The 22734-nt window shown below is 42.0% G+C and overlaps 1 protein-coding gene across 1 annotated transcript; it reads left to right on the plus strand.

Annotated features, from left to right (window-relative positions):
• The first annotated feature begins 2771 nt into the window (after window positions 1-2771).
• Window positions 2772-22318, plus strand: RSPH1 (radial spoke head component 1). Its single transcript, XM_067545328.1, has 9 exons — window positions 2772-2891; window positions 5132-5245; window positions 5364-5469; window positions 14137-14227; window positions 14573-14708; window positions 15021-15092; window positions 19226-19418; window positions 20482-20607; window positions 22139-22318. Exons 1-9 carry the CDS (start codon window positions 2838-2840, stop codon window positions 22210-22212), a joined length of 966 nt encoding a protein of 321 aa, XP_067401429.1. The 5' UTR covers window positions 2772-2837; the 3' UTR covers window positions 22213-22318.
• The last annotated feature ends 416 nt before the right edge of the window (window positions 22319-22734 follow it).

Genomic DNA, 22734 nt, shown 5'->3' on the forward strand with positions numbered 1-22734 from the left:
ACTGACAGTTAAATTGGCACAAGCGCTCTTGGTGATGACACACTCCACTGATGCAAGGAGCACAGTGTGAACATGCAAAAGCAATTTAATTACTGCAGCGGGTATATGTCGAGGTAACTTAGGTCAACTTAATTTTGTAGTGTACACTTGCCCTGAGAAATGACTGCATAGTCATCCAGCAAAAAACCCATTTGGCCAGAGTGTAGATGACTCTACAAGTGAGAGATAAGTTGTCTATTTGATCTAGGGTCTTATACTGCATCCATCACTGCGGTATCTGAACACTGAGGGATTTAGCAACTTCTCTGTGGTCATACTGGCTGTGAGAATTCAGTTTTAGTGTTTCTTGAAAACTCTGCTTCTGTTTATTTACATAGGAACATAAGATTTTCCAGACCAGATCATACCATTAGTCCATGAATTCCAACATCACCACTAGCACCAGTGGAAGAGGAAGCTAACCTATTGCCCACCCTCTCTTGCCTCTCCAATAATGCACCTAGCCAGGTATGCAGTGTTTTACATGGGAAGCTGGGAATCCTTCCCAACTGCTGAGGCAATCAGCTTAAGCACTGAAACATAAGACTTAACTGCCAATTATTTTTCTTCTCTCTTTATCCTCTCACATACTCAGATGCACAGGACATCCACCAGTTTCCTTCATTTATTCTGGTCTTATGCTGGTCTCTTCAGGCTTCTGAATGCCATGTTGATGGATTTAGCTTCTTTCTCTATTGTCCTGTGTAAAGCTTCTCTAGGTCACCCTCTTTTTCTCTTTCCAGGTAGAGAAAGTGGTGTGAAAGTCAAGTTGGTGGTATCCTTAAAGTGTGTCCTAAATATGTCCATCATCATCTTCTTATCATATTTGATGCTTTAGAGTGATTTCATCTACTGAGAATTTCTGGTGTTGCAAGTAACTCTTTCCAGTGGATTCTGAAGATCTTCCACATCCATTTACTTTGGAATGAATTGATCTTATCAGTTTCAGTAATAGATTTCTGTGACTCTATTCCATAAAGGAGTACATATATGATGCTGGTGTTAAACATTCATATTTTTTGTATCAGTGCTGATCATGCTACCTTTCCAGATCTTTTCAATTTTATGAAAGTTGTTTGTTGCTTTTGATGTTTGTTGCTTGATATCTAGCATGGTGTCACCATCATTGCACACCTCACTTCCTAGATAGATATACAACATCAATAATACAGCACAAGTACAGGTTATTAGCAATGTACTCTCTTACGGTATTCCCATGGAAACACACTTTGTTTTGGTGCTAGTCAAGGCACACACATGTTCTTTTGTACATAAATTCTCCTTAATGTGCAGATTGCCAAGTTAACTGCATCCTTCCCATTGGATTTCAGACATGTCAGCACATTGGTATGTTAATCATAAGACCTCTGGCTTCGATTTGAAAGAGAACACAGTTTCCAAAAAGATTAACCCAGCTGTCCACAGAGAGGGCCTGCTCTGTTGTCCAGATGAACAAGACTCATTTACAAGCAAAAGTCATAAGATATAACAAGCAGATAAAATCTATGAACTGGAATTTCTGAACACCACTAAATCTTCATGAAAGAAAGCTGGACATAGCAATAATTTAATTTTTAAAATGTTATTTACAAATCCAAGGCCAAACTGTTTGGATTACTAGGAACTCTCAGTATGCATGAAAGAAAAAGGTTTGTGAATATTTGAGGCAGTTATTTAGACAGGCTCATGACATTAATTGTGCATTCTAGGAAGGAAAAATCCTAAGTTATAAAAAAGGAGCTATTTCTGGGGGAAAGTAAATATTTAATAAAGATATGCTAATACACAATTGAATGTGTATATCTGTGTTATCATAATTACATATTCATGAAGGACTTCAGTCATCACAATAGTAGATGTCTAAGCCCAACATTCATTTAAAGAAACGCAAAAAACAAAACAAAAAATCGCAACAAACAAAAAGGTAGAAGGAAGGAAGTTTCTCTTTATTTGGATTTGATCCTTTTCAGCGGGATGTGGACCTTTTCATCAAAAAGGGCCTGCCACATTTCTCCTTTCTCTAATAAGGAGTGGCCACACGTCTTGGTTTTGCACTGATCTAGAGACGAGTCCAAACCAAAACCCTGGGTAGAGTTTTGTAGCTGAAGTCTCTCTCTACAACAGTCATACAATGGAAATCTGACCATGGAGGCTCTGGCAAAGGCTAGAGTCAGACACAATCCCTACACTCAGAAGTGTAGAAATTTGGGATTTTGGCTTGTACCCATTTCCACCGGAGCATTGAACTATCCCCTCCTTGTATCTGTTGGTCTACTAAAGCCATGGCCCATCAGGACTTCGCCCATAATTGCGAACCCCCCACCACAGGCTGGAGCCATGCCCTTTGTTTGTACTCAGCACCGCGCCATATGTGCGCCAGGCTGAATGTGCCCTGTGCAGTGCCACGCCCTGGATCTATCATCCCACAACTTGCACACACACCCTGAGCTCACGCCAGTGCGTGCTATTTTCTCTGTGCCTCTTCTCCTGCTCTGTGCCTTACAATTGCCCCCTGCATGCTCCGGGTGCCCTGTACCTCCCCTGTGTGCCCGGCCCTGCCCCGCCCCCGCCTGCACTGTGCGCCCAGAGCCGGGCCCGTGGGCAAGACGCTCGCTCCGAGCGTGACACCGCCTCCTGTTAGCTGGGCGGGGCTCTCAGGACCCGAGACAGCAGCACGCGCCCCCCGCCCGGGAAGGGGGCGTGGCCTGTGCGTGCTGCTAGGGAGACGGCGCGCGCCTCCCTGCGCCGGGGCCGGCGGTTGCCATGGTGACGGTAACGCCGCGGGGCCCGGCCGGAGCATGTCGGACCTGGGCTCGGAGGAGTTCGAGGAGGAGGCGGAGAACGACTTGGGGGTCAGTGCGGGCCGCGGCCGCCGGCGCCTCCGGCACCCAGCCTTGCCCCTCCCCCACTCACGGGCCCTGGCCGCGGCGCAGGAGGGCGGAGCTGATCCTGCCCCCTCCCCCCCCCAAGCCCAGCGCCCCTGCAGCCCCGGCCCACTTGGGCCCCAGCAGCTGGGTGGGGCCGCGCCCCTTTCCCCGGGGGCTCTAGGCCATCGCCCCCCCCCCCCACAGAGCCCATTGGCAGCTGGGCAGCCTGGAGAGCAGCTGGCACCAGCTTGCCCCAGAGATGCCCTTCATTGCCGCCAAGGTACGGGCCCCGCAGTCATCAGGGCCCTTTTAAGATCTTCGTAGGCCCCCACTGAAATAACTAATTTGATTTTAAGCTGTTAATAAATAGTTTTTAAATAACAATAAAAAATTATATATAAAAACTTTTTTCGTAGGCCCTGAAAGTTTTGTAGGCCCTAGGCACTGTGCTTAGTGTGCCTAATGGATAATAGGGCCCTGGCTGTTATATTAGCCTGGGGGAAGGGGGTGGGGGGTCATCTGGTTGTGCCTGTGACCAAAGGGAAGGGGAAGGGATGACTTGGTTACAGTCTGTCATTAGTCTCCTGGGGAAACAAATATTTAATAATGGACTCTTCAGTCTCGCAGATAAAGGTATAAACACAATCCAGCGGCTGGAAGTTGAAGCTAGACAACATTCAAGACTGGACATGAGGTGTATATTTTTAACAGTGAGAGTAACTAATCCTTGAAACAACTCTCAAAGCGTCCTGGTGGATTTTCCATCCCTGACAATTTTAAACCAAGATGTTTTTCTAAAAGATCTACTCTAGGAATTATTTGGGAGAAGTTCTATGGTCTGTGCTCTGTAGCGGTCAGATTAGAGCAGTGGTTCCCAACCTTTTTGGCTCGAGGGCCACAGATATTATTTTTACAACCCTGAAGGGCCACCAGTGTCCCCCGCAGACCTCAACCTCCGCCCCTACTGCAGCCAGATGGAAGGAGTCCTCGCTGATTTCCCATCCCCCTGGCTGCAGCAGGAAAACCGCACATATCCTGTAGCCCCATGTGCTCCAACTGGGTCTCTAGGCAGTGGCTCCCTTCTGCAGCCAGGGGGACGGGAAATCAGTGCTCCCCTCCTTCTGGCTCCAGCAGGGCCCCAGTGCCTATGGACCCAGGTGGAGCGCTTTGCGTTCTCCCTGCTAAAGCCAATGAGAAGGGAGCGCTGATTTCCCATCCCTTTGGCTGCAGCAAGGAGCCTGTACTGTTCTTGTAGCCCCATAATAACGCGCTCCACCTGGGTCCTTAGGCAGCAGCTCCCTTCTGCAGCCAGTGGGAGGGAAGCGATGGGCCACTTTGAAAGATTCCACGGGCCACTTTTGGTCCCCAGGCCACTGGTTGGGAAACACTGCATTAGATGATCATAAGAGTCATGTTTGGCCTTGCAATCTATGAATCCTCTCCTTTCCCTGACACAACCCCAGTCCATAACGATGTTGAGTAATAATAAAAAAGGACCCCTTAGACACTTACACCAACATATCTTTGGTTTTGTCATCTTAAAATAATTGAATTTGTGATTACTCACTGTTACATATTTTAAGGTGCAATCTTGCTCTCATCAAAGTTAATGGAAGGGTTGCCACTCCTGTCAATCAAAGTAGGAGCAGAGCCCTGGACTAGGATCACACAGGATGTTGGATGTGTGGTACTAAAGTATGGGTGACTAAAAAACCAAAAAGTTAATCACTGTTATGTTGGGATCCTCAGAGCCATGAGATGTGTATCTCAAACAAAATGTTTTTTGAAATATGAAATAATCTTATAAATACAAAGATGTTCTTATTTCCTATGTTCTGTCAGAGTATATACATTAGTGATACTCAGCCTTGAAGAATTGCTAAACTACTGCATTAAATGGAGTAGTAGAGATAAAAAGGACTTGAGTCCTGCCATTTTACTAGGATATTTAGTGTCTGTTTTAACTTGCTTCAGTTTATGCAGCAAGATTCCAGCCCCCAACAAATTTCAGCAGTTTACAGGCAGAAGACACCTTTGGATACCAGGTAGGATCTGGTGGTTTGGTGCAAGATACTCACTGCAGTTTCCAATAGATTTCTTGCCCAGGCACCTTCCTGAGATTCAGCAAGAAAAGGCAAACGGTTGGCTCTCTCTTTCTACTTATGTTGGATTCAGTTTAGAACCTCTGTCTTTTAACTGCTGAATGGCTTGTTCCATTTAACTAGGAATATGAAGGTGAACGCAATGCAGCAGGTGAACGACATGGACGTGGAAAAGCACGATTACCCAATGGTGATACATATGAAGGAGAGTATGCCAATGGTCTGAGAAATGGAAGGGTAAGATAGAGGATTATGTTGAAAGCCATGCATGTGTTTCAGCAGTTCCATTAATTTAGACATTGAATTAAAATGATTATGAAAAGAACTGTATCTATCTATACCAAATATGTTTCAGGGAACCTACAGATTTAAAAATGGTGCTCGCTACATTGGAGAATTCCTTGAGAACAAAAAGCATGGTCAAGGCGTTTTTATGTATCCAGATGGATCAAAATATGAAGGTAAAATATGTATCTTTTGTGGTTGAACATAATTATAAAGATTTAAATACTTGAGAAGATGAGGCGCTTCAGTGAAATTATGGGAAACAGTGACCTGGGTAGCATATTATTGCCTCAAGAGGTTAAAATTGTCACAAAACTCTTTTTTCCTCTTCATTCTGCCTCACCACAGGTGTTAGGAGAAGAGTTGATTGAAGTTTTTGGCAGCAGTTTATTCCTGCCAAATCATTTGATCAAGTGGAATACTTCAATTTATATTTAGTATTGAACAAATTCTTCACATCCTTAGTTACAATCAGAGTACAAGAGAATAAATTACGTTAACAACATCAACAACCCAATAACAGCATCACAAGAATATTGGTTTACATGTCATGATTATATTGACAGTCAAGTTCAGTCCAGAACATTTTCAGAACCTTTCAAAGAGCTTTAGGTTCTGAGCTTTGTAAAAATATAGAATTCAGTTCTCCATTGCCCCCAAGCAAAGCAGAGGAGACTGAGGGGGAGCTAATCACAGCTCACCGTTTCTTAGCCACCTTGACCTGGTGTAAGTTGAAGCTTCAGAAAGGCAGTTTTAATTTACCTTGTAGAAAATCCATCCCACTTTTTTCCTGGACATGGCTCCCTCACCTGACTTGTCTTCATTATTCTATACCAAACGGAATACTGCCAGTGGAATTAGTGTAAGATGTGGCAGAACTTTACACTGGCAGAGATTCCATGGAATTTTCCAAAGGGAATCTGTGGCTAGAGAGCTTAGACTGAAGAATGGTTTTTTTTTTACCCTTTGGGTGAAACATATCTTTTATTGGTGAGAATGCCAACAGCAGGAGAGGAGACCTTAAGACAGTAATTCAGACCACATTCCTTAACATTCACATACCTAACATCTTTGTGTCAGCTATAGCAAATGCTTACATGGAAAAAATATTGCATATATATTGTTTAATATGATGTTAAAACACCAAGTGACCCACCACCTCTCTGTGGGCCACCAGCAAATGCTCTGTGGTCCACAATTTGAGACTCAGTATGATAAATATCCTAATGCAGCTCCTACTTCTGGGAATAGCAAGAGTCTTTTCCCTCTTCTGTGTACCTCTACAAGTGTGCAGTTCAGGAGAAGTGAGAGATCTCAGAACAGAAAGATTTATTCATTATAGATAGATAAGAAGTCTGCTACTTAATAGGAGCACCAGCACCAAATGTAGGCATTCTATCTGACTGGTGATTAAGTATTCACCAGAGAGCATCACTGAACTGCTTTAATCAGAACATGGATTGGAAGGCATGGGAAGATTAGATTTACACTGATGCGTGCTGCAGTGCAGAAGAAATAGATGTCAGCAGAAGTGCAAGAAAGAATTAAGTGATTTGCACAAACATAGGTTAAATTAATTTGTTTATGGCAGTGTCTTTTGGCCTGGTTCATGTACTAGGAAAGCCTATGATGGATTGTTTGCTCATTGAGGAGCAATTACTTAAGCAGTACCTCATTGTTATGGGGTACAATGTGGAACTGCTATAATCCCTTAACTCTCCAGCCTGGGCTGTTTTTCACAAAGCTATGCCAGTGACAAAGAGCAACCCTACCTGGCACTGTGATCAGTCAGCACTTGGAGACCCACACCCAGCTAAATTGCATGAAGTCTCTCCAAGCCACTCATGAATTATAAAGAGAGGCATCAGCCAATCACCCCAGCCCCCAGTCTTGCACTCCAAAAATATACCATCTTAAACTGCTCAAGACTCTGTTGGACAGTGCAAGCTCATTAATTCCAACCTGAAAAGTCTCAGTCTTATTAATCTCTCTTTATATGGAAGCTTTTCCATACTCCTAATCATTTTGGTTGTCCTTTTTTATACTGTAGGACGGGCTCCTGCCCGGTCCAGTCCTGGCGGCCCTTCCGCGGGCCCAGGCTCAGAGGAAGGCCACTGCGCCTTCCTACACAACAGGGGAATGGCAGGGCGGGCGAGCCAGGAGTCTTTCGCCCCGGCCCTCAGGCAGGGCGGGCGAGCCAGGAGTCTTTCGCCCCGGCCCTCAGGCAGGGCGGGCGAGCCAGGAGTCTTTCGCCCCGGCCCTCAGGCAGGGCGGGCGAGCCAGGAGCAGTGAGCTCGAGTCCAGCAGGCGGTAGAGGCTATTCCCCCTTTGGGGGTTGGCAAGGATCAGGGGGGAGGGGAGGGGGACGCAGGCCCACCCAACTCCACTGCGTCCCAGCCCAGGGCCCTAGCAGTGGCACGGGTGTTGCCACTCAGTCGGCGGGACTCCTGCCGCAATACGCTGACTGGGCGTTACCCCTAGTACAGCCACGCCTCTGGCTGTCCCTGGGCTCCTTCCTCCCCGGGTTCCCCGGTACCTGTGTCTGTCGGTTCCTCCGGGTCGTCGGGGTACCCCGCACGGGGTAGGCCAGTCAGTCCTTCTGCGTCCACGGGGGGGGGGGGGGTAGATTGGGAAGCTCCTCGGCGAGGGGCAGGTCCTCCAGATCGCAGGGCTGGGGGTAGGGTTCAGCCTCCGGCAACTCCTCCAGGTCCGATCCTGCCTCCAAAGGTTGGGCATCCGGCAGCTCCTCCAAGTCCGAACCGGCTTCAGGGCGGAACTTCCAGCTCTCCGGTTCAGGGGGCTCATCCCAGCCACTGCGGCCTCGAGGCTGGGCCCAGCGCTTCGGGCCTGCAGGCCTCGGCCAGTCCAGGGGGCCCGGGGGCCCGACCCAGGCCTTCGAGGTGGGCTGCCGGCGTCACTCCTGGGGCCTCACGGCCGGGAGAGGCTTATCTGAGGCGGAGGCCTGGCGTGGTTCGGCCCTTCACTGCAGCCAGCAAGACAGCGCATCTGCCTCCGTCGGCTGCCTTCCTTTTTCTGAGCTATGGGGCCTGCTTTTTATGGCTGCCGTCCTCCCTGAGGCCCCGCCCCCCTGCTGCCGGGTTGGCCAACCGGCCGGGCCTATTGGAGCCCAGCTGTCCAGTTGCCGGGCAGACTGGGCTGCCGGCCTGTCTAGGACCTGACTGGGTGCTTGCGGCCCTTCCGCGGGCCCAGGCTCAGAGGAAGGCCACTGCGCCTTCCTACATATACCTTTTCCAATTCCAATATAACTTTTTGGAGATGAGGCAAACAGATCTGCACGCAGTATTCAAGATGTAGGCGTACCATGAATTTATAAAGAGGCAATATGATATTTTCTGTCTTATTATCTATCCCTTTCCTAGCAATTCCCAACATTCTGTTAGCTTTTTTGACTGCCACTGCACACTGAGTGGATGTTTTCAGAGAACTATCCATAATAATTGCAAGATCCCTTTCTTGAGTGGTAATAGCTAATTTAGACCCCATCATTTGATATGTATAGTTGGGACTGTGTATTCCAATGTGCATTACTTTGCATTTATCAACACTGAATTTCATCTGCCATTTTGTTGCCCAGTCACTCAGTTTTGTGAGATCCCTTTGTAACTCTTCACAGTCTGCTTTGGACTTAACTATCTTGAGTAGTTTTGTATCATCTGCAAATTTTGCCATCTAACTGTTTTCCCCTTTTTCCAGATCATTTATGAATATGTTGAACAGTACTGGTCCCAGTACAGACCCCTGGGGGACACCACTATTTACCTCTCTTCATTTTGAAAACTGACCATTTATTTCTACCCTTTCTTTTCTATCTTTTAACCAGTTACTGATCCAGGAGAGGAACTTCCCTCTTATCCCATGCACACTTACTTTGCTTAAGAGCCTTTGGTGAGAGACCTAGTCACAGGCTTTCTGAAAATCTAAGTATGCTATATCCAGTGGATCACCCTTGTCCACATGCTTGTTGACCTCCTCAAAATATTCTAGTAGGTTGATGAGGCATGATTTCCATTTATAAAAGCCATCTTGACTCTTCCCCAACAAATTGTATTCATCTACGTGTCTGATAATTCTGTTCTTTATTATTGTTTCAACCAGTTTGCCTAGTACTGAAGTTAGGCTTGTTGGCCTGTAATTGCTGGGATTGCCTCTGGAGCCTTTTTAAAAAAATTGGCATCACTTTAGCTGTCCTCCAGTCATCTGGTACAGAAGTGGATTTAAATGATAGGTTACATACCACAGTTAGTAGCTCTGCAGTTTTACATTTGAGTTCCTTCAGAACTGTTGGGTGGATGCCATGTGGTCCTGGTGACTTATTACTGGTTAATTTATCAATTTGTTCCAAAACCTCCTCTAATGACACATCAATCTGGGACAGTTCCTCAGATTTGTAACCTAAAAAGAATAGCTCAGGTTTGGGAATCTCCCTCAAATCCTCAGCCATGATGACCGATGAAAAAATTCATTTTGTTTCTCCACAACAGCCTTATCTTTCTTGAGTGCTTCTTTAGCATCTCGATGGTTCACTGGCCCCAATGGTTGTTTAGCAGGCAGGCTTCCTGCTTTTGATATACTTAAAATTGTTTTTGCTTTGAATTGTTAAGTCGTTGGCTAACTGTTCTTCAAATTCTTTTTTGGCCTTCCTAATTATATTTTTACACTTCATTTGCCAGAGTTTATGCTCCTTTCTATTTTCCTCAATAGGATTTAACTTCCATTTTTTAAAGGATGCCTTTTTGCCTCTAACTGCTTCTTTTACTTTGTTGTTTAGCCATGGTGGCACTTTTTATGTCCTCTTACTATTGCAAAACTTCATGACTTCAGATATAATGATAGTACATACAGTTCAACAGGATATTAATGTTCAACAGATCAAGACTTCTTAAATGATACTTCATAGGGCATACTTTGTACAAAACATATCATAATCATATCACAGTAGTGAATATGGGGGTTCCAGGTTGCTATTTTGTGGTATCGAGTGTCACACTCATAGTTTGCTTTCTGAGGCTAAAACACTCCTAAAATAAGGTCAGACTATATTTTACGAGTGCAGTCTTTGTTTTATATTTTCCCCTCAAAGGAAAAGGGAACTATTGACTGATGTCATTGTGATCCCCTTATTTCCTATCTGCACGTATCTTCAGTATGATAGTAACCCCCCAAAAACCCAAGAACCCTAAAGCTAAATCACATAGGCCCAATCTACAAAGTTATTTAGCTTCTTTACTGCCATTGAAATCAATAGCGTTCCATTGAAATCAGCACATGCCAATTGTTCTCCTTCCACCCCCAGATGCTCTTTTAGGCTTCTTGTGCAGAATTGTTTGATCTAGATCTTTGCCCTGAACAGGATTTCAATATTAATCTGAAGGATCACTACAGCCTCTTACAAATAACAGATTATTTTAAGGATGCACTTTCCTTCTATATGGTAGCAATGTCTAGGAAAAGCAACAGTTTAAGCAAGATATTCTCATGGGAGAGAAGAGCAGAATATTATTAAAGAGTCTCATGGGATGGAAGTGTAGAATATTGTTTGTCCAACTCCTGAAATAGAAGCCCATAGAGAATATTTCCCCACATTTTAGTATTAGGAATGACAGGTTCAGTGTGATTCCTTTCACTGTCTCCTCTGGAATATGAGGAGACAGATAAGACAAGTCAGACTCCATCTGCTTCATTAACCATCTTTAGATAATTCCTTTACAGGATGGCATTTAATTTGAAGATTAACCTAGTTTCTGCAAAACATCAGGAGGTTGATTTGATGATGTTTTTTATTCATTTCTTTCAATAGAGTAATCTGTACAGTATACCATGAGTTTTGAAAGAGGTCAGAACCAAAGACAAAGTTTTTAAACAGGTGCTTAATTTTAGGCACCCACATCCATATTTAGGGACCTAAATGAGTGAACTGATTTCCAGATTTTCTGAGCAACCCAGCTCCTATTGCACAGTATCTGAAAATCAGAATTCTCAGTTTCCAGTAGGTGCCTGAGTTTAGGCACACAAGTTTGAAAGTTTGGCTTAGGTTGTTCAGAACCCATTAAAAGATTATTTCAGCTATGGTCTAAGACTTCTTGGAAACATTCTGCAATAATCCAACCCTATCATTTAATCTGATATGTGTAAATTCTCTCAGATCTTAAAGGTGACCTGGAAAAGAAAATAATTTGCCTAGTGCTCCCTTTTTTGCTGCCTTCTGATGTGCAAAGAAGGCTGGAAAGGTAGGGGTTGTTTTCTGTGTTAGAAATTTAAATCTTGTATAGACCAGAAGACTCTATTTACTGGAAAGCTAGTGAAATGGTGATAATCTGAAGTGTCAGTGTAGTGAACATTGAGTCAAGAGAAGAGGAATTGTAATTAGATTCTTTAAATCTATAACAGAACTGCCAGCCGCTCCTTTGGGTTGGGAGGGATGGTTGCCCCAACTAAAGACAGGTCCCACAAAAGGAACAATAACAACAGTATTTCAGGCTTAGCAAAGTGAAAATAAAACAGGCACAGAGTAGCTACCTTTGGCCACAGGGCAAATGAAACAAAAAAACACAGCACAGTTTCCTTCCACTTACTCCAAGTATCCACAAAGAACACAGCGGAGCTTTCTTCACTAAAGGGAAACAAACAGAATTCAGTTCTTACTGTGGTCACAGCTTCTTGGATCCAGCATAACTTTCTGTATACAAGGCAGGCAAATAATTCCTCAGTTCCTCCTGTCACTGAGTAAGAAAAAGACAAATAAGGCTATGACCTCTTCCCTTTTTGGAGGGCTTTATTGCCTTTATATGGCATCCTGCCTTCCTAACTTCTCACAGCTGCCAGCACTTCTCTTCAAGTTCAGCAGCTCAAACAGCCGTTAAGGTTGGGTTTCCTCTTTTCTGGCTAGTGAAGGTGTTAACGTGCTGGTTTACATAGGGATGGGGCACATAAACCCATCACAAAAACTTTGCTTTATTTATTTTTGCTAACACCCATTTAGCTTCAATGACTAATTAATATTTTGGGGGAAAGAAAATATCTGTTTAAAGATTCAGCACACTCCACCCTTCAGGAAAGGTGTTAGCCGTTGAATAAGTGATGCCCTGTCATTGTCAAATTAATGCTAATCTACTGGTACATTCCCTAAGGTCTACTTTTAGATTTTGGTGAACGAAATACACAGCCCACACTACAAAATAAGACTATAAGATACTATAAAATGTATAGTCTGGGAGGCATGGACAGCAAGTGCCACATGTTACATCGCTTGGCCTATCCATCAAAACAAATAAAGATATGTATGTAAGTATGAGCATATGTGAGAACAAATGGAAGAATGTGTTTAGAGTGAAAGAAATATCAGGCAACTGTGTAAGTATGTGTAGAGAGGGGCAGAGAGTGAGGAGAGGGAAAAGTGATGGTTGAGATTGGGGCCCAACCAACTAGGGGAAGAGGATGAAAGACTAACATAGGGAAAAGAGAAAAGAGGATAAGAGGCAGAACAAAGGAGCTCAGAATGAGGAAAGAAGGGAGGAAAGAAAAGGTACTAGTTTGTGATAGTTATGCTTAGACTGAGGACCTGTATGGCCCCCTGTCTGATCACATTGCCAGAGCAGAAAGCTATCCTAAAGGGAATCTAAGGATTCCTCCTGTGTGGTAGCATGTTGAAAATTGCCTGGAGGCAGTGCATTGTTGGAAGGATGCAGTGCATTCCACTGATATTCGGCTGGCGGAATAGTCCCTAGGAATGGTCTAGAGGACATAAGTTAGAGCAGCCTTGTGGTTGGGTCTGTGGCCCAAAGAGCTGTGACTTTAAATAAGCCTTCTCATTCTGTTCTTTAAATCATCAACTAAGCAATTAGATGACTTTGCATAGTTCAGACAACAAAATGATTGCATTTTAATTACATTAACAAGGGAGCACACTATAAAGAGCTTTTGGGGCGGAGACAGCTACCATATGGAAATTCTTTATGTGCAGAAACATTCTCCTGGTAGCAAGTAATCTTTCAAGGCATGAGTAACAAAGAGCACAATAACTGAACAGAGGTGCAAAACAACCTCACTAGTGAGAACACTACTTCTCCCATCATGCCCCAAAGTAAAGTAATGCATGCACAGATATCCAACTTAAGAGCAAAAGTTATGGTGTACTCTGTCATACATGGCGATCTATTGTCAGTTCTACACTGTGTCATCCCCAATACCTTTAATTCTCAGACTGTTCCAGAGAGGCATAGTAGACTACTGCTGGCTAATTCTAATTCTGTAGTTATCTACTGGCCAAGAAGATGCTTTTTGGCACTGATCAGTTCCATAGTCCAGAACATTCTCCCTGCCCTTTCTAGAAGAGTGAAGCCCTTCATTTATTCAGTAAGAAAATAAATGTAGCATATCCTATGAATCTGTGCATGCTGATGGCTTTTATCCTGACCTGTCAAATCTTTCCATCTGTTAGAAAAACTGTACTAGTAATATCAATATTGATATAGTGACAAATGGTGGACTTCTTTCTGTCAAAGATTGCCAGCACTTCTCTAATTTAATTTATTCTGGAGTATGACAAGACTACAATATATATAGTTATATTTAGCATTCACTTGGCAGCTATCTTTACCATTTACATAGAAGTTGAAGATTACTGAGTTAGATCTTGCTTCTGCTCCCACTGAAGTCAGTTACAGAATTTACATGATCTGAATTTACATTTTCATTTTCTAATACTGTGTATTCTTCATTCATATCAAAAGCTGACTAGCTGTTTATATGATCATTCTAAAGGCTGACTTATATGACAGATGAAATTTATCACGTCATTCTATTTTTAATCACATCCATTGCAGGAGAATGGGTGGAAGACCAAAGACGTGGCAATGGAGTTTACTACTATGTGAATGGAGACACCTATACTGGTGAATGGCTTAACCACTATAGGTTTGTGACATTACTACAGTGAACTTTCAAGTTTCAAGTTAAAAAAATGTTATCTTTAGAGTTGTGGTTATCTTTTTGAAAGAGAGAGCTGTGGGAGGGCCTTGGCAACCAAATCCAGTTTGGAATGGGAAGAAAGCTTGCAGTAAGACAACAGCTCATTTAAATAGGGCCAGACACAGAAGGCAAATGAGCATGAATGTATGAAGAAGATGTGCTTGGGATTGGAAATCTAGATTAAAGTAGCATTTGTTTTAGTCAGATGTTTAATGCATTACATTTGCAAAGAAATCCTGCCTTTTTAATTTACAGTAATATAAAGTAAAATTATTATTTGTCTCTCATCAGGCATGGGCAAGGTACATACGTCTATGCAGAGACTGGCTCTAAATATGTTGGTGGCTGGGTAAATGGGCAACAGGAAGGAGCAGCTGAACTTATTCATCTAAACCACAGATACCAGGGCAAGTTTGTGAATGGAAATGTAAGTATGTTGGAAAATGCTATTTGAATTTGAAAAACTAGCACATATTGTGGTTCTGGTATGGACTGTTTACACTGAAAAATTAAACCAGGTTGCTCATTTTGCACAATATTCTTTGAACCATAAATGTAACAGATATAACTGAATTAAGGAGGATGCAGTCTCTCCAAAGGTTAGTTTTCGCATTGTGTTTTTATTTAATATTGTGTAAATTACATAGTACAGTGTTAGGTAATCTTTCGTTTTTTCATTTACTCCTTTAGAGTTTGCGAACATTAAAGTCTTGCTATCTTCTTGTTTCTCTTTGTACAGCCGATAGGTCGTGGAAAGTATGTCTTTGATATTGGGTGTGAACAGCATGGTGAATACACACATCTAGACCAGGTAAATAATATAATACAGACTATACTAAATGTTAGAAAACTCAGCAAGTCAGGTTAACCTACTCAGGTGTAGTCTGCCTAGCTCATTACTGATACTGCATATTTAAAAGTCAAATAGCTTTAGAAATATGTGCTTTTCTAAGCACCAGGGTCAATACAAACCTTGTCTGGTTACTGTGCTGTGCAAGCCCTGACACATGAAGGCCCCATTTATGCTCTCATTGCAGACACTAGAAGTTTTGCCATTGATTTCAGTGAAAGCAGGATCAGACCTCAAATATGCTAGCCTTCTGTAATAGAAAAAGCCAGACAGAGTTTTGAATGACTTTGGCCTTTATTTTGACAATATCATGTGTATCAGATATGTATTGGCTACAGAGCTTGCTTATATACACCAGACATGTTCATCATAAGATTCTTTAATGCTGTGCTTGGTATAGTTGTGGTTCATTTAAACAAGGTATTTTACACGCTGTGCCACTTAGTGGCTGAACAGTATAATACATTCTAGCATTCCATTTCAGAAGACCTGAAAATAAAAATGTAGTATTAAGTAATTCTAAAATTTAGTGAAAAATTACAGATGCAAATTTAGAGCCACAACTGAGGCTACTTTTGAAAATGTGCCTCTTATTGTCCTGATCCTGTGAGGTGCTAAGTAGCCACAGCTCCCATTGATTTCAATGACAGTTGTGGGTGATTAGTAGTGGGGAATGATTTTTCTTCCTGCTTTTTTGAGTATGGTCTTTCAGGCTCTTTTTGACTATCTAACCTACATACTCTAGTTATATAACAACAATAATAAAGGTCTTTCTAATTTTTCCATCTTTCTGCAGTTAACAATGTAGTCTGCTTTTATTTCTCCTCTTTCATTGATTTGCTTAGCTAATACAACCCAAGGACAAGAGAAAGGCCAGCAAAGAACTGCCTTCTGTTCCAGGGTATGAGAATCCACCCACCATTGAAGGCGGTATCTTCATGAAGCCTAGTGTAACAGAGGTGCTCTCTGGGCTTGAATGAAGTGTTTCTGCTGCATGGTTTACCTGCATGTAACAAAAACTAGAAAGGATCCCTTCAGAATATCAGTTTGAATGAGAAACTTTTGCTTTACCTTTAAAATTAACTCTACCTGTTCTTGTTTGTTAAGACTGGTTTTGAGAATCATAATTCTATTAATATTTGGAATTGTCATATTTCCTATAAAGTGGGGGAAACAGTGGGTTAAGTTGTGTATTTTATCATTTTCATATGTTAATCAATTATCACACTGCCTTTGTATATGAAATACTAATATAATCATTCTACAGATAGAGAAATGGAGGCACAGAAAAGATAAGTCATTTGCTTAAAGTCATACTGTGAGTCAATAGCAGAGTCTGGGTCCCTGATTCCCAGTCTCTTGCTCTAACCACTAGAAAACTGCCTGAGAAAGTGTTATTACAGTTTTCTTCTGTGCCAGAAAAAGTTACCATTAGAGTAAGTGATTTTAGGATGAAAAGGGAAAATCCTTGGACTTGTACCGTATGGTATAAAGTGATAATGTGAACTAGCAACTACTAGCAACTAGCAACTACTAAATAGCGTACAAATGTATTGCCTAACCCTCACAATTGGAATAATAAGCAGCAGCATTGTCTAATGAATTGAGTATGGGACTGCAAGCTAAAAACTCCTCAATTCAAACTATAGTTCTGCCACTTACTGGCTATGCAGCCTTGGGCAAGTCACATAAACTTTCTATGTTCCTTGTCTGTAAAATCATGATACCACCACCTACCCAAGACCAATGTTGTGAGGATTAATTAATGTTTGTACACTTGAAATATGAAGCATTTGTAACTGCAACTGATTATTATTTCTATTGTATTGCATGTTTTGGTAAACAGCTAAATAAGATGTAAAAAATATGCTTTGGCTTTGTTTTTACTTTCATTTCATAATCAAATTGTATCGGCCTCCTTAAATGACAAATAATGCTGGTTGTTTCCTAAGTGGAAGTATTTATTTCCTTTTTTTCTGTAAAAATACTGCAGTTACATTTTGAAATGTTTAGATATTGTTAGACAGGTCACTAGGAAAAATAACATCCCAAGTATATTTATAAGCAATAAGATCTGAGGAAGTGTGTATGGTTATAATGGAAGATTTATGTGTGGGATGCATGAAACCTTCAACCACCCAAGTATGAGCAGTATTCATTTCTTCAGATTTCTGTAAACAAGGAACACCTTGCAGCTCCACACCAGATCCCTGAACAATAGTGTGTGGTGGTAGGAGTGCCAGAGCCAGAGTCTCTAGTGCTAGGGGTCCATGTTGGGAGAACTTGGGGCTCTTGCAGCCTCTGGGTTCATAGCTGCTCATTGTGTCTGGGAGGAGAGGAGGAAAATATCTCCCCATTCCCTACTTCCCCTGCATCCTCCCAGCACCAGGCCTGGCTACTTTGGGTGTGCTAAGATTTGCCCCTTAGGATGTGTCTACACTGGAACTGGAGCTGTAATTTCCAGCTGAGGTAGACATTCTTATGTTAGCTCTGATCAAGATAGAGTGCTAAAAATAACAGTGTAGCCACAGTGGTGCCAGCAGTCGGAAGGGTTGGCCGCCCACATGCCTAGCATTTCAGATGTGATTGCACTGGGGATGGGGTTCCCCTCCTGCCACTCGTGCCTCTGTGGCTACACTATTTTTAATGTGCTAGCTTGATCAGAGCTAGCACAGCTACATCTGTTTGAGATAGGAAGTATATCCCTAGCTCCAGCGTACCCTCAGGTCTTAAATCTAACTGGTGCTGGTTGAGATGCATTGAAAATTAGGGCTCAATTATGGCCTGTAAGAGCCTGAACCGTATTTGGAAAGTGAAGAGGTGCACTGCTGAGGATGTTGCCTGTGGACATTATGCCTTTGTAAAATTCTAAAAATTTACATCTAAAATTAGGCACTTAACTCCATATTTAGCTATCTGAATATGTAGCTTGACTTTTACAAGTGCTGAGCACCCAGCAGCTCCCACTGATTTCAGCAGAAGCTGATGGGTGCTTGGTACTTTTGAAAATTGGGCCATTTTTATATTTATATGCATTTAGAAGCCTAACTTTAAGCACTCACTTTTGGCAGTCTTAGCCCTGGACTATAGCAATTGCTCTCAAGTGAATCCTGTGATTATTATTTACTATAGATCACAATGCTGTACTCCCATTACAGTAATGAGAATAAACAGTCAGAAGGTTGCTTGTTTGCTGTACTTGAAATAGTTGTAGTACAAGAATCATTTTCAAATAACATTGTTTTACGAAAAGTTAGCTTTCAATACAGCTAGCTATTCTATTAGTTAAACTCTCCCACTTTTGTATAAAACCATTCTTATTTGAAAGAAAGTGACAGAAGGGTCTGATATTGAGAGCACAAAATCTCATGTACGTTACTGAATCCTTCATAAGTTCCATGGGTCTTACCTGAGCACAGACTGCATGATTTTGGGAAGCAAAGAACAATTTCGTATTGCATTTGCTCTTGCTTGTTACAGGACCAGATGGGGATTGGCCAGAGAACTATATCACCTCACTGCGAGAACCAGGATGCATTCTCCCTCCAGGGTTGCGAATGTCTCCCTGAGTGCCTTGTGTGTGCCAGACCTATGGTGTAGACTGGGGTGAAAAGGAGGCGGGTAATGATCCTGCCTCTTCTCCTTTCCATCCCTTTTGTGGCATTGGGAGAATAAAACAGCCCAGTCCCTGTAGGGACTGCTGTTAGGCCCAGCCCTTCTGTGAGTTGCAAAATGATTAGGGAAAAAGGTTAAGGCTCTTTGTCCCCTCATGGCATCTCTGTTCAGTTGGTGCCAGAAAGAACCTGACCATAAGAAAGAAAGAAAACCAGCAAGCATTACTTTTGAGACCAACATTTTAATTGACTGACTGCCTCAAAGTTTTCTACCTTGGAATGGTTTTCTCTCTCTCTTCTAAAGTTTGTGACTATTAATGTTGTTCAGTTGTTGTCACATATTGGCAGCTTATTCTAAAGAGCTGTATTGTTACCATTTCAAACTCAGGGTAAAGAGGTTTCAATACATGGAAACAGGCTCATAGTTGTCTTGACATATCCAGTTGTGATGCTGGATTTTTTATGTTGTTTGTTTTTTAGGATAAAGGGGAGGAAGAAGAAGAGGAGGAATCTTTGTCTATTGTTCCAAAATGGAAAGCAAAAAATATTACTACACTAACCCTGTGGACACCTGGTGTTGAAGAGCCCCCACCTGCTGAAGAGCCCCCGCCTCCTGAAGAGCCTCCACCTCCTGAAGAGACTCCAGCAGCAGAAGAGATGCCAGCAACTGCAGGTTTGTCCTGATGAACTGTTGGAAACCCTGGTCCCCCAAAATTCCCCTAACTGTTTCTGCCAAGTTAACTTGCATATGTTATAATAAGAGAGTTGTACTTTTTGTCAGCTTACAAGGTCCTAGATATTAGAAACAACTAGAACAAGGGTGTCAAACTCATTTGCTATGGTGGGCCAGATTTGAATTAAATGTACTTCAAGTGGGCCATACATACTGTCAATCGAAATACTAGGCACAACCATTTTTATATAGTATTGTATTTTATTTGCTAGATATCAGCGATATAAAAACTGCAGTAAATTAACTTCCACACCTACTACTATTTTACGATTAAAAGAGTCTATCAATGATTAAGAATTATAGTACTGCGTGATGCCCCAAGACCACACTGTCCCCTCTCCCGCCTTTTGGAGCGCTGCACACAGTGCTCCACGTGCTGCCGCCAGAGTACCCAGATCTTGTGGCAGCGCGTGACACCACGACATCTCTCGGTGTTGTACTCTCTGGCAGCGTTGCGCGCTGTCACGAGATCTCGCGGCGTTGTACTCTCTGGCGGCAGCGCGTGATGCTGCGACATCTTGCTGTAGCGCGTGCCGCCACCAGAGAGTACAATGCCGCAAGATGTCGCGGCAGCGCGCGCTCCTGCCACGGGCCGGACCAAAAAGATTGGTGGGCCATATCCGGCCTGTGGGCTGGATGTTGACACCCCTGAACTAGAAGTTTGAAGGTTCATCTTACTGCAGCACATTCATATGCTGCACAATGCATACTGAGTATACTTCCATTGGATATAATGTGTTAACAAGAGACACTGCCCTGGGAATGTTCCTACTGTCTTGTAACATTAGAGACATTATTATAATCTGGTTCAGGGCCTGATACTACAACCCTTCTATAAGCAGTCCCAGTGAAGTTAATGGACTACTTACATGAGTAAAGGTTACAGGATTGGCCCTAAGATGTTAGCTGTTACATAAGAATAAAAATAATGGCAATGAGCAGATCTGTAAAGTTCTTCTTCCCCCTCATAGTTTGGCATATATCTTCTTTTCTCCCATTCCAGTTGCTGAGGAACTAGGTGAGGGTGGGGAACCTCCTGCTGAAGCTACAGAGCCCAGTGAAGATCTGTCCCCACCTAAGGAGGGAGAAGAAGAGGAGGAGGGGGGAAAAGAAGATCAAGTGGATCAGGGTGAGGAAGAAAGAGAGGAATGAGTGATTGTAGCTGGTCATCTGAAATGATGCATATCTACTAGTTGAAAATGTGTCACTGTTTGGGGGCATATTATCATTTTGAAAAGATAGTAAAGTCTGTTTTTCATAAAGGGCCAAATCTTCAGATGGTGGTTTCTAATTTTGTATACTCACGTTTGTGTGCATTACTGTTTGCACATAATGGATATTTGAAACTTGAATGTACAAAAATTAGAGGCCAGGTTGACATGCCTCACAAAATTTGGCCCCTCAGAGTGGAGCTTTTTCCCCCATGAGAGGAATGTTTTCCTTACTGGAGTGAAAAATCAAAACAGAACAAAAATATCCTAAGAGATAATGAAACAAACCTTTTATATTAATGTAAAATTTGTTTGTTTAGAAAGCAATAACAACATACAAGACTTCAAACAACATCACTATCACACAAAGTTTTGTTCTGAAGAAAAGAAATATTACTATTGTTGGGTCTGATCTTTGTAATACACTAAATGGAACACCAGAGCTAGCCAACACCAAAACCTTGGATGTTTGAAATCTACGTATGGATTTTGAGGCTTGATTCCATTGGTTACACGTGCATACTATCATTCAGGAAGCTAAATGAATTATTAAAAGAAAAACTAGTTTTGAAAATGAAGTTACTGCTTTTTAAAGTTTGGATGTTTAAGTACAGTTTCTGAATTTTCGGTATTTTTAAAAATTACTATTTCAAATTATTAATAGTATTTGAAGGTATTATAAAATGAGGCCCGTGTTAAGCTATATTTTATGAGTAAATCTCTGCCTAATTAAAATATGGACAGTATATACATCCAGATTTGTAAACTTTTATTCCAGTGTTTCCAACCACCAAGTGTTTCTCAGTTTTTCATCAATCCATTTCATGTTAAGGTGAGGTGCAGACAGGAGCCAGAAAGACTACTGAATGGCTTGAAAATATGCTGAAACATATCCTAAACATGTAGGGCCAAGTTCTTTGATTTCAGTGGAGTTACATCTGCAAAGAGTTTGGCCCGTAATATACAGAATGTGATGATGCTTAGCGTTCTTGTAATTTTTAGGCCTCATTATTATGTTACTGGTGAATGTTTCCTAGTAATAAAATTGACTGAGCAACCTACCCCTCAGCAATTAGTATATTTTGTAATAAACAGAATCTGTCCATTTAAATCATGTGGCATTCTGTTGATGAGCCTCGGACTATGTGTATGGATTACACACTTATGTCCTTATTTGCTTACCATAGGGTCTTTACTTTAGTAATGTGAATACAGTAAGTGGACTGTAAATTTCAAACAGTTTAACAGTAATAGGGATTTTGTTATATCTCATATATGCCTATCTTCTATGCCCACTCCTAACAAGTAACTAGACAGTATATGTAAGAAGCCCACATTATGTTTTCCCGGACAAAATATGACTGCAATGAATTAATTAATTTAAAAGATTTCAAGCACTAGTAGTTTATTATAAAATGTACCCTAAATTTCATGTTTTTCCTCCAACAGTAAATACTAGTTTAGAAGAGAAGGAGGAAGAAACAAAGGAATCAGAGGAGGCAGATACAACTAAAGAAGAATAAAACTGAATAAGGAAATTACACAGAAAAAAGCTAGGTACCATAGCCCTGTATTATTATTTAGTTGAAAGCTCTATTACGTTGTTTTGAATAAACATATTTTTCTGGGTGCTTTGTGTAGAAAATACATTTTTAGATATTTCTCTGAACTCAGAGTTTATGATTTCCAAGTCCATTTTATTTGCAATATACAGTAGGTGTAACCATTGGATGAACTCACTGGGACTCCTCACATGGATAAAGTTATTCATTTGTGTAAGTGATTACAGGATCGGGGCATATCTTTGGACTCCTTCAGATTATCACTTTAAAATGGAGCATATGCAAACAAGGAGAGAGAAAATTTTCAGTAATTTCCCATAACAGATCATACCATTGTTTGCTGAAGTCCATAGTCTAACTGTGGCAGCGGTCTATGCCTAATTCTTCGCAGGAAGGTGAACCTTGGATCTTATAGTCCTCAAAGTCCTTAAGAGCCATCCCAAAACACCACCTTTATGTTAGAAACTAAATCACACCATCAAA

This window comes from Emydura macquarii, unplaced genomic scaffold (genome assembly GCF_026122565.2).
Source record: "Emydura macquarii macquarii isolate MOO-44397 ecotype Brisbane River unplaced genomic scaffold, CSIRO-AGI_Emac_v2 contig_1043, whole genome shotgun sequence".
In the NCBI taxonomy this organism is placed as follows: Eukaryota; Metazoa; Chordata; order Testudines; family Chelidae; genus Emydura; species Emydura macquarii.

Bases quoted from the DNA above. Each gene is read 5' to 3' on its own strand.
- RSPH1 (XM_067545328.1), top strand. From the start codon at position 2,838: ATGTCGGACCTGGGCTCGGAGGAGTTCGAGGAGGAGGCGGAGAACGAC. The intron at 14,709-15,020 runs GTAAGTATGTTG...CTCTTTGTACAG, and splicing joins GCAAGTTTGTGAATGGAAAT to CCGATAGGTCGTGGAAAGTA. The intron at 15,093-19,225 runs GTAAATAATATA...TTTGTTTTTTAG, and splicing joins AATACACACATCTAGACCAG to GATAAAGGGGAGGAAGAAGA.